Raw genomic sequence first — 12681 nt, 5'->3', positions numbered from 1 at the left:
CATTCAAAGTGTTCTTGCATGCATTAGTTGTTTTGATTCATAATTTCTATGCTTTGTTTCAATTTGGTGTTTTTCTCTCTCTTTACTAAAAATCCAAAAATAAAAAATATATCTTTCCTTGTTTTACTCATAAATTTCAATTTCAAAATTCTATTTTTTCAAATCTTTTTCATTTATTTTTACATATTTTTGAAATTTTTTTTAATTTGATTTTCAAAATCTTTTTCTTATTCTCACTTCATATTTTCGAAAATCTCACTAACATTTAATGTTTTAATTCAAATTTTTTTCAAGTTGTTACTTGCCTATTAAGAAAGGTTCAATCTTTAAATTTTCAAATCATATCTTTTAGTTTCTTGTTAGTCAAGTAATCAACTTTAATTTCAAAATCAAATCTTTTTAATTTCATTTTTAAATCTTTTTCAAAATGATTTTCAATCATATCTTTTTCAAAATCAATTTCAAAATCTTTTCTAACTTCTTATCTTTTCAAAAATTGATTTTCAAATCTTTTTCAATTAACCACTTGACTTTTTGTTTGTTTTGCTATTCCTTATCTTTTTCAAAACTACCTAACTAATTTTCTCTCTCTAATTTTCGTAAACTCCTCACCTTTTTTTTCAAAATTCTTTTTAATTAACCAATTGTTTCAAATTTTAATTTTAATTTTATTTCTCTTTTTAATTTTCGAACACTAACTAATAATTAAAATAAAAACAAAAATATTTTCCTTTTATTTTAAATTAAATTCGAATTCTCTCCCCCTCTCTCATCTCCTTCTATTTATTTATCTACTAACATTCCTCTTATACTCATAATTTGAACCCACTCTTCTCCTCTGTGTTCGAATTTTTTTCTCTTCTCCTTCTTCTATTCTCCTATTCTTCTACTCACATAAAGGAATCTCTATACTGTAACATAGAGGATTCCTCTTCTTTTTTTGTTTCTCTTCTTTTCATATGAGCAGGAACAAGGATAAGAACATTCTTGTTAAAGCTGACCCTGAACCTGAAAGGACTCTGAAGAGGAAGCTAAGGGAAGTTAAGGCACAACTCTCTGGAGAGGACCTGACAGAAATTTTCGAACAAGAAGGAGACATGGCCGAACCTAATAACAATGGTGGAGATACAAGGAAGATGCTGGGTGACTTTATTGCACCCTCTTCTAACTTCTATGGAAGAAGCCTCTCAATTCCTACAATTGGAGCAAACAACTTTGAGTTTAAGCCTCAATTAGTTTCTCTAGTGCAGTAGAATTGCAAGTTTCATGGACTTCCAATGGAAGATCCTCATAAGTTTTTAGCTGAATTCTTGAAAATCTGTGACACTGTCAAGACCAATGGAGTTGATCCCGAGGTCTACAGGTTTATGCTTTTCCCTTTTACTGTAAGAGACAGAGCTAGAACATGGTTGGATTCACAACCTAAGGATAGCCTGAACTCTTGGGATAAGCTGGTCAGTGCTTTTCTGGACAAATTCTTTCCACCTCAAAAGATGAGCAAGCTTAGAGTGGAAATCCAAACCTTCAGACAAAAGGAAGGAGAGTCCCTCTATGAAACTTGGGAAAGATACAAGCAACTGATCAAAAGGTGTCCTACTGGCATGCTTCCAGAATGGAGCATCATATGTATATTCTATGATGGTCTGTCTGAGTTGTCAAAAATGTCTTTGGACCATTCTTCAGGAGGATCTCTTCATTTGAAAACCCCTACAGAAGCTCAAGAACTCATTGAAATGGTTGCAAATAACCAGTTCATGTACACCTCTAAGAGGAATCCTGTGAACAGTGGGACACCTCAGAAGAAGTGAGTTCTTGAAATTGATACTCTGAATGCCATATTGGCTCAGAACAAAATATTGACTCAGCAAGTCAATATGATTTCTCAGAGTCTGAATGGATTGCAAGCTACATCCAAAATTACTAAAGAAGCATCTTCTGAAGAAGAAGCTTATGATCCTGAGAATCCTGCAATGGCAGAGGTGAATTACATGGGAGAACCCTATGGAAACACCTATAATCCTTCATGGAGAAATCATTCAAATTTCTCATGGAAGGACCAACAGAAGCCTCAACAAGGCTTTAATAATAATGGTGGAAGAAATAGGTTTAGCAATAGCAAGCCTTTTCCATCATATTCTCAGCAACAGACAGAGAATTCTGAACAGAGCCATTCTGGCCTGGCAACCATAGTCTGTGATCTATCCAAGACCACACTAAATTTCATGAATGAAACAAGGTCCTCCATTATAAATTTGGAGGCACAGGTGGGTCAGTTGAGTAAGAAGATTACTGAAACTCCTCCCAGTACTCTCCCAAGCAATACAGAAGAAAACTCCAAGAGAGAGTGCAAGGCCATAACCAAGACCAATATGGCCGAACCTAGAGAGAGTGAGGATGACGTGAATCCCAGTGAGAAAAGCCTCAAGGGACGTCCCTTGGACAGAAAGGAGTTCCCCTTTGAGGAACCAAAGGAATCTGAGGCTCATACAGAGACCTTAGAAATTCCATTGAACCTCCTTCTGCCATTCATGAGCTCTGATGACTATTCTTCATCTGAAGAGGATGAAGATGTCACTGAAGAGCAAGTTGCTAAGTATCTAGAAGTAATCATGAAGTTGAATGCCAGTTTATTTGGTAATGAGACTTGGGAGGATGAACCCCCTTTGTTCACCAATGAACTGGGTGAATTAATGAGGCAGACATTACCTCAGAAGAAACCGGATCCTGGAAAATTCTTTATACCTTGTACCAAGGCACCATGACATTTGAGAAGGCTCTGTGTGACCTGGGGTCAGGGATAAACCTCATGCCACTCTCTGTAATAGAAAAATTGGGAATCTTTGAGGTACAAGCTGTAAGAATCTCACTAGAGATGGCAGACAAATCAATAAAACAGGCTTATAGACTAGTAGAGGAAGTACTAGTAAAGGTTGATGGCCTTTACATCCCTGCTGATTTCATAATCCTAGACACTAGAAAGGATGAGGATGAATCCATCATCCTTGGCAGACCCTTCCTAGCCACAGCAAAAGCAGTGATTGACATTGATAGAGGAGAGTTGGTTCTTCAGTTGAATGAGGACTACCTTGTATTTAAGACTCAAGGGTCTCCTTCTGTAACCATGGAGAGGAAGCATAAAAAGCTTCTCTCAATACAGAGTCAAACAAACCCCCCACATTCAAACTCTAAGTTTGGTGTTGGGAAGCCACAACCAAACTCTAAGTTTGGTGTTGAGAGGCTGATGAGCGGATAATTTATACGCTTTTTGGCATTGTTTTTAGTAAGTTTTTAGTAGGATCTAGTTACTTTTAGAGATGTTTTTATTAGTTTTTATGTTAAATTCACATTTCTGGACTTTACTATGAGTTTGTGTGTTTTTCTGTGATTTCAGGTATTTTCTGGCTGAAATTGAGGGACTTGAGCAAAAATCAGTTTCAGAGGTTGAAGAAGGACTGCTGATGCTGTTGGATTCTGACCTCCCTGCACTCAAAGTGAATTTTCTGGAGCTATAAAACTCAAAATGGCGCGCTTCCAATTGCGTTGGAAAGTAGACATCCAGGGCTTTCCAGAAATATATAATAGTCCATACTTTGGCCGAGTTTAGACGATGTAAAAGGGCGTTGAACGCCAGTTCTATGCTGCTGTCTGGAGTTAAACGCCAGAAACACGTCACGAACCAGAGTTGAACGCCAGAAACACGTTACAACCTGGCGTTCAACTCCAGAAAGAGCCTCTGCACGTGTAACATTCAAGCTCAGTCCAAGCACATACCAAGTGGGCCCCGGAAGTGGATTTATGCATCAATTACTTACTTCTGTAAACCCTAGTAACTAGTTTAGTATAAATAGGACTTTTTACTATTGTATTTGATATCCTAGATTGTATTTTTGATCCTGTGATCACGTTTTGGGGGCTGGCCATTCGGCCATGCCTGAACCTTTCACTTATGTATTTTTCAACGGTAGAGTTTCTACACTCTATAGATTAAGGTGTGGAGCTCTGCTGTTCCTCATGAATTAATGCAAAGTACTACTGTTTCTCTATTCAATTCAACTTATTCCGCTTCTAAGATATTCATTCGCACTTCAATATAAATGTGATGAACATGACAATCATCATCATTCCCCCACGAACGCGTGCCTGACAACCACTTCCGTTCCACCTTAGATTGAATGAGTATCTCTTGGATCTCTTAGTCAGAATGTTCGTGGTATAAGCTAGATTGATGACGGCATTCATGAGAGTCCGGAAATTCTAAACCTTGTCTGTGGTATTCCGAGTAGGACTCTGGGATTGAATGACTGTGACGAACTTCAAACTCGCGAGTGCTGGGCGTAGTGACAGACGCAAAAGGAGGGTGAATCCTATTCCAGTATGATCGAGAACCTCAGATGATTAGCCGTACTATGACAGAGTATTTGGACCATTTTCACAAGAGGATGGGATGCAGCCATTGGCCACGGTGATGCCTCTAGATGATTAGCCATGCAGTGACAGCGCATCGGACCATTTTCACAGAGAGGATGAAAAGTAGCCATTGACAATGGTGATGTCCTTACATAAAGCCAGCCATAGAAAGGAGTAGAATTGATTGGATGAAGACAGCAGGAAAGCATAAGTTCGGAGGAACGAACGCATCTCTATACGCTTATCTGAAATTCCCACCAATGAATTACATAAGTATTTCTATCTTTATTTTCTATTTAGTTATTTATTATTTATTTTCGAAACCTCCATAACTATTTTATATCCGCCTGACTGAGATTTACAAGGTGACCATAGCTTGCTTCATACCAACAATCTCCGTGGGATCGACCCTTACTCACGTAAGGTTTTATTACTTGGACGACCCAGTGCACTTGCTGGTTAGTTATGCGAAGTTGTGAAGTTATGTTTGGACCATGGTTATGTGCATCCATTTGTGGTGCCATTGCCAGGGAAAGAACGAACAAATAATTTTACAAATCTAAATCTGAGTGATCACAATTTCGCATACGAAGTTTTTGGCGCCATTGCCGGGGATTGTTTGAGTTTGGACAACTGACGGTTCATCTCGTTGCTCAGATTAGGTAATTTTCTTTTTTGTTTTATTCTCAAAAATTTTTCAAAAAAAAAATTCTTTCAAAAATTTCTCATCTGTTTTCGAAAATTATTCTAAAATTTTTTTAAGAATGAATTCTAGTGTTTCATAAAGCATGTTGAAGCCTGACTGGCTGTAAAGCCATGTCTAAATTCATTTGGACTGGGACTCCCAACCCAATATTATCAAGAGCAAGCTAGTTGTTGCTAATCCACCTGCTGCTGTTCCAGATCCACCTGATTTACATGCTAAAGCTTGACTGGCTATTAAGCCATGTCTAACCCTCAGATTGGAGCTTTAGACTAAGAATGCAAGATTCCTGGAATTCATATTAAAAATTTTGGAATCCTTATTTTTCTTTTTCACAAATAATTTTCGAAAAATAAAAAAAATCATAAAATAAAAAAAAATATATTTCATGTTTCTTGTTTGAGTCTTGAGTCAAATTGTAAGTTTGGTGTCAATTGCATATTCATTTTGCATTTTTCGAAAAAAAATCATGCATTCATAGTGTTCTTCATGATCTTCAAGTTGTTCTTGGTAAATCTTCTTGTTTGATCTTGATGTTTTCTTGTTTTGTGTCTTTTCTTGTTTTTCATATGCATTCTTGAATTCTTAGTGTCTAAGCATTAAAGATTTCTAAGTTTGGTGTCTTGCATGTTTTCTTTGCATCAAAAATTTTTCAAAAATATGTTCTTGGTGTTCATCTTGACATTCAAAGTGTTCTTGGTGTTCATCTTGACATTCATAGTGTTCTTGCATTCATCACATATTTTGATGCAAAATTTTCATGCATTGCATCATTTTCATGTTTTTCTCTCTCATCATTAAAATTTCAAAAATCAAAAAAATATCTTTCTTTTTTTTTCTCTCATAAATTTCGAAAATTTGAATTGACTTTTTCAAAAAATTTTAAAATCTAGTTGTTTTTATGAGTCAAATCAAATTTTCAATTTAAAAATCCTATATTTTTCAAAAAATCTTTTTCAAAAATCAAATCTATTTCATTTTTCTTATTTATTTTCGAAAATTATAAAAATATTTTTCAAAAATCTTTTTCTTAATTTTATCTCATAATTTTCGAAAATATCATCAACAATTAATGTTTTGATTCAAAAATTTCAAGTTTGTTACTTGCTTGCTAAGAAAGATTCAAGCTATTGACAAATAATTTTACAAATCTAAATCTGAGTGATCATGATTTCGCATACCAGAGGCCCCAACCCTGCTCTGATTATCTGTAAGGCTCCATGAGAGCTCACTGTCAAGCTATTGACATTAAAGAAGCGCTTGTTGGGAGGCAACCCAATGTTATTTAGTTATATCTATTTATTTTCCATGGCTATTTTATGTTTTCTTTAGGTTGATGATCATGTGAAGTCACAAAAATAAGCGAAAAATAAAAAACATAATGAAAAACAGCATTAAAAACAGCTCACCCTGGAGGAAGAGCTTACTGGCATTTAAACGCCAGTAAGAAGCAGCAGACTGGCGTTTAACGCCAGAAAGAAGTGCCAAGCTGGCGTTAAATGCTAGAAACAAGCACCAAACTGGCGTTTAACGCCAGAACAGAGCATCTAATTGGCGTTTAATGCCAGAAAGGGAAGAAAAGCTGGCGTTAAACGCCAGAAATGGGCAACAACCTGGCGTTTAACGCCAGGATTGACACTCCAAGGAGTGTTTACACACCAAAATGATGCAGGGATGAGAAATCATTGACACCTCAGGATCTGTAGACCCCAAAGGATCCCCACCTACCTCAACTCTCTCTCTCTCTTCTTCACACCTTCCTATAACACCCTTCCCCAAATACCCCTCACCAATCACCTCTATTTCCCTTCCCCCACTCTTCCCCATAATTCCCACCCCACAATTCAAATTCAAATCCTTTCCCTCCCACACCCTACCCCTCTCTCCACTCCTATATAAACCCCTTATCCCTCTTTCATTTCCACACATCATAAACACTCCTTTCCCTCCTTGGCCGAACCAATCACACCTCTCCATCTCGTTCATTTTCTTCTTCTTCTCCTTCCTTCTTTATTCTTTTGCTCGAGAACGAGCAAATCTTCTAAGTTTGGTGTGGTAAAAGTGTTGCTTTTTATTTTTCCATAACCATTTATAGCACCTAAGGCCGGAGAAACCTCTAGAAAGAGGAAAGGGAAGGCAAAAGCTTCCACCTCCGAGTCATGGAAGATGGAGAGATTCATCTCAAAGGTCCATCAAGACCACTTCTATGAAACCTGTGGCTAGGGGATCGTTGGAGTTCATCCAACGCTCTATCATTCCTACTAGCAACCGGTCTGAAGTTACAATAGACCGGGCTATTATGATCCACAGCATCATGATCGGAGAGGAAGTAGAAGTTCATGAGGTCATATCTCTAGAACTCTACAAAGTGGCTGACAAAACCTCTACTTTGGCAAGGTTAGCCTTCCCTCATCTCATCTGTCACCTATGCAATTTAGATGGAGTTGTCATAGAGGAAGACACCCTCATTGAAGAGGACAAGCCCATCACTAAAAAGAGGATGGAGCAAATGAGAGATCCCACTTATGGACCTCAACAAGAGCATGAGGAAGTCCCTCATCATGAAATCCCTGAGATGCCTCAAGGGATGCATTTTCCTCCACAAAACTATTGGGAGCAAATCAACACCTCCCTAGGAGAATTGAGTTCTAACAAGGGACAACTAATGATGGAGCACCAAGAGCACTCCATTATTCTCCATGAAATTAGAGAGGATCAAATAGCCATGAGGGAAGAGCAACAAAGGCAAGGAAGAGACATAGAGAAGCTAAAGCATTCCATTGGATCTTCAAGAGGAAGAACTAGCCGCCATCACTAAGGTGGACCCGTTCTTTGATTTCCTTGTTCTTATCTTTTTGTTTTTTTTTTATGACTTATGTCCTATGTATGTTTGCATTTTCATTACATGATCATTAGTGTCTAGTGCCTATGCTTTAAAGTTATGAATATCCTATAAATCCTTCACCTCTCTTAAATGGAAAAAATGTTTTCTGAAAAAGAAAGAGAAGTACATGAATTTTGAATTTTAAAATAGTTTAATTATTTTGATGTGGTGGCAATACTTTTTGTTTTCTGAATGAATGTTTGAACAGTGCATATTTTTGAATTTGTTGTTTATGAATGTTAAAATTGTTGGCTCTTGAAAGAATAATGAAAAAAGATAAATGTTATTGGTAATCAGAAAAATCATAAAATTGATTCTTGAAGCAAGAAGAAGCAGTGAAAAACAAATCTTGCGAAAAAAATGGCAAAAAAAATAAAGAAAAAAAAGAAAGAAAAAGAAAAAGCAAGCAGAAAAAGCCAATAGCCCTTTAAACCAAAAGGCAAGGGTAGAAAAAGGATCCAAGGCTTTGAGCATTAATGGATAGGAGGGCCCACAGGAATAAAATCCTGGCCTAAGTGGCTAAACCAAGCTGTCCCTAACCATGTGCTTGTGGCGTGAAGGTGTCAAGTGAAAAGCTTGAGACTGAGCGGTTAAAGTCGTGGTCCAAAGCAAAAAGAGTGTGCTTAAGAGCTCTGGACACCTCTAATTGGGGACTCTAGCAAAGCTGAGTCACAATCTGAGAAGGTTCACCCAGTTATGTGTCTGTGGCATTTATGTATCCGGTGGTAATACTGGAAGACAAAATGCTTAGGGTCACGGCCAAGACTCATAAAGTAACTGTGTTCAAGAATCAACATACTGAACTAGGAGAATCAATAACACTATATGAATTCTGAGTTCCCATAGATGCCAATCATTCTGAACTTTAAAGGATAAAGTGAGATGCCAAAACTGTTCAGAAGTAAAAAGCTAATAGCCCCGCTCATCTAATTAAGACTGATCTTCATAGATGTTTTTGGAATTTATTGTATATTCTTTTCTTTTTATCCTATTTTGTTTTTAGTTGCTTGGGGACAAGCAACAATTTAAGTTTGGTGTTGTGATGAGTGGATAATTTATACACCTTTTAGCATTATTTTTAGGTAGTTTTTAGTATGATTTGGTTAGTTTTTAGTATATAATTATTAGTTTTTAAATAAAAATCATATTTCTGAACTTTACTATGAGTTTGTGTGTTTTTCTATGATTTCAGGTATTTTCTGGCTGAAATTGAGGAACCTGAGCAAAAATCTAATTCAGAGGCTGAAAAAGGACTGCAGATGCTGTTGGATTCTGACCTTCCTACACTCGAAGTGGATTTTCTGGAGCTACAGAAGCCCAACCGGCGTGCTCTAAATTGCGTTGGAACGTATATATCCTGGGCTTTCCAGCAATATATAATAGTCCATACTTTGCCCGCGATTTGATGGCCCAAACCGGCGTTCAAAGTCAGCCTAAAATTTCTAGCGTAAAACGCCCAAACTGGCACCAGAATTGGAGTTAAACGCCCAAACTGGCACCAAAGCTGGCGTTTAACTCCATGAACAGCCTATGCACGAAAAAGCTTCAAAGCTCAACCCAAGCACACACCAAGTGGGCCCCGGAAGTGGATTTCTGCATCATCTACTTATTTCTGTAAACCCCAGGCTACTAGTTCATTATAAATAGGACCTTTTACTATTGTATTTTCATCTTGGATCATCTTTTATCTTTGATTACTTTGATCTTGGATCATCTATATTTTGAACTTGTATGTTCACGTTTAGAGGATGGCCTCACGGCCATGCCTAGACCTTTCACTTATGTATTTTCTACGGTGGAGTTTCTACACCCCATAGATTAAGGTGTGGAGCTCTGTTGTTCTTCATGAATTAATGCAAGAACTATTGTTTTTCTATTCACTTCATGCCTACTTCTTCTCTAAGATATTCACTCGTACTTCAACCGGAGGAATGTGATGATCTGTGACACTCATCATTATTCTCACTTATGAACGCGTGCCTGACAAACACCTCCGTTCTATCTGCAATAGCTTGAGTGTGTATCTCTTAGCCTCCTGTTCACGACGCATGGTTGCCTCTCCAGACAACAGAGCAGTCCATTCCGTGAGATCAGAGTCTTCGTAGTATAGGCGAGAACCATTGGCAGCATTCCTGGGATCCGGAAAGTCTAAACCTTGTCTGTGGTATTCTGAGTAGGATCTGGGAAGGGATGACTGTGACGAGCTTTAAACCTACGAATGTGGGGCACAAGTGATAGTGCGCAAAAGGACAATGGTCCTATTCCGACGCTAGTGGGAACCGATAGATGATTAGCCATGCGGTGACAGCGCATATGGATTTATTTTCATCCGAGAGGATCATACAGCTTGCCATGGAAGGAAGTAACACATGGTTGGAAGAAGACAATAGGAAAGCAGAGGTTCAGAAGCAACAAAGCATCTCCAGATGCTTATCTGAAATTCCCACCAATGAATTACATAAGTATTTCTACTTTATTTTATATTTTGATTATATTTTAATTATCAAAACCCCATAACCATTTGAATCTGCCTGACTGAGATTTACAAGGATGACCATAGCTTGCTTCAAGCTAACAATATCCATGGGATCGACCCTTACTCACGTAAGGTTTATTACTTGGACGACCCAGTGCATTTGCTGGTTAGTTGTGCGAAGTTGTGAAATAGAGTTGAGATTACAATTGTGCGTACCAAGTTGTTGGCGCCATTGAGATCACAATTTCGTGCACCAGGGACCATTCTTCATCTCTTCTCATGAGCAATTAGACCAAGGAATTGGCTATTGATCAAGATTTGAGAGATTCGGTTACCAAATAATTGGAACTCAATCACTCATGATTGCCAAGAGGTCAATGAGTTGCATGATTGAAGATAAGATGAAATCAATTATTCTGGAGAATTCAATATCTCTTGATCTCAATGTTTATTTTATCTTTCTTTCTTATTTACTTTATGGTCATTTACTTTCCAGTATTTTACTTTCTTGTACTTTACTTTCCTTGCCATTTACTTTCTTGTACTTTATTGCTTTCCTTTACTTTTATGTCATTTACATTTCCTTGTTGCTTATCATCTAATTGTACTTGTCTAACTAGGCTAATTAATTAACTATTGCTTGCTTAATCCATTAATCTCTGGGGATATGATCCCACTCCAAAGTTGGTTATTACTTGACGATAATTTGGTGTTCTTGCCAAATAACGGATTCATTATATGTGGGAAGTGAATTCCATTCATCAGTGTCAGAGGCATGGAGTGATACAACAAATTCCTGCTTCTGAGTTACATTCGATTATAAAACCGTGGCAATTTTAGGGCTGGGCTTTGGATTTGATTGGAATGATCCATCCTCCTTCATTAAAAAATCATAAGTTTATTTTAGTAGCTATTGATTATTTTACAAAATGGGTTGAAGCTATTCCTTTGGTGAAAGTAAGTCAAAATGAGATTATTGATTCTATAGAAGAATATATAATTCATCGATTTGGAATTCCTCAAACGTTAAGTACTGATCAGGGTATTATGTTCATTGGCCAACGTGTTAAAAATTTTGCAGCATCAAAAAATATAACTATGGTGACTTCAATCCCATATTATGCGCAAGCAAATGGTCAAGTAGAGGCTGCAAATAAGATTTTGATTAATTTGATTAAAAAGCAAATTGGCCAATGGCCTCGAATTTGGCATGAGACTATAAGCCAAGTGTTTTGGGCTTACCGAAATTCACCTAGTGGATCGGCGAATACATCTCCTTACAAATTAGTTTTTGGTTATGATGCAGTTTTACCTTTGGAAATTAATTTCAACACAATAAGAATAATGAGACAAGATGAATTGCCAATTGATGATTATTGGAATGCAAAGTTTGATGAATTAAATAATTTGTATAGGGAACATATTTTGGGACTTGAAACTATGATTCATCTGAAAGATAACATTGCTTCTAGTTATAATCGACGTGTGAAAGAGAAATGCTTTTAAGTAGGAGAATTAGTTCTTAAAGTCAAATTACCGATGGAAAAGAAATCGAGATTTTATGGCAAGTGGTCTCATAATTGGGAAGGCCATTTTCAAATAATCGATTTGTACTCTGGAAATGCATATCGCATTAAGAACATTGACTCGGGTGCTGAAGTTAAGTCAATAGATGAGAAATATCTAAAACGATATCGATGCTGGGAAAGTAATGTTTAATATATAAAAGAAGTACAAGTAATAAAAGGAAGTTTTTATACAGGAGAATATTTTAAGTCTTTGGAAAATAAGGTTCTAGTAAGTCTTCCAGCTCAAAGCGAAGTCGAACTCTTTCTTTGTCGTAGGAAGAATAGAACATAATTCCATCATTTTCTTCGACTTCCATTCTTTCGTATTTCCTTTTTATCGCAGCCTATGTGTTCTCCATTTCACAAAGGCTTCGAAATAGCTCTTGCTTTTTTCTTTTGTGCTTTAATATAAGGCTCTTCTAATGTAGCTTCTTCTTCTCGAATTAATGCGACCTCTTTTTTGAGTTCTTCTCTATGCTCTGCGAAGCGAGTTCGAGTACTGACAACATAGGCAACATTAATCTCGAACTCCTTGAATGTTTTTAGCATTGATCTTTCTAGCTTCTTAGATTTTGGCCATTCCTTTCTTTACTTCATTCATTTTGTCTTGAGAAATGAAAAGGTTATTAGAAACCTTCTCGAA

The 12681-nt window shown here is 37.0% G+C and overlaps 1 protein-coding gene across 1 annotated transcript; it reads left to right on the top strand.

Annotated features, from left to right (window-relative positions):
* The first annotated feature begins 11568 nt into the window (after positions 1 to 11568).
* Positions 11569 to 11976, top strand: LOC112769983 (uncharacterized). The gene has a single exon (XM_025814420.1). The coding sequence runs from the start codon at positions 11569 to 11571 to the stop codon at positions 11974 to 11976; it is 408 nt and encodes a 135-aa protein (XP_025670205.1).
* Positions 11977 to 12681: the final 705 nt, after the last annotated feature.

Source organism: Arachis hypogaea, chromosome 18, assembly GCF_003086295.3.
Source record: "Arachis hypogaea cultivar Tifrunner chromosome 18, arahy.Tifrunner.gnm2.J5K5, whole genome shotgun sequence".
NCBI lineage: Eukaryota > Viridiplantae > Streptophyta > Magnoliopsida > Fabales > Fabaceae > Arachis > Arachis hypogaea.
Note: the sequence above shows the minus strand (reverse complement) of the source record. Positions and strands in the feature narration are given on the sequence as shown.

Bases quoted from the DNA above. Each gene is read 5' to 3' on its own strand.
- LOC112769983 (XM_025814420.1), top strand. From the start codon at position 11,569: ATGGTGACTTCAATCCCATATTATGCGCAAGCAAATGGTCAAGTAGAG.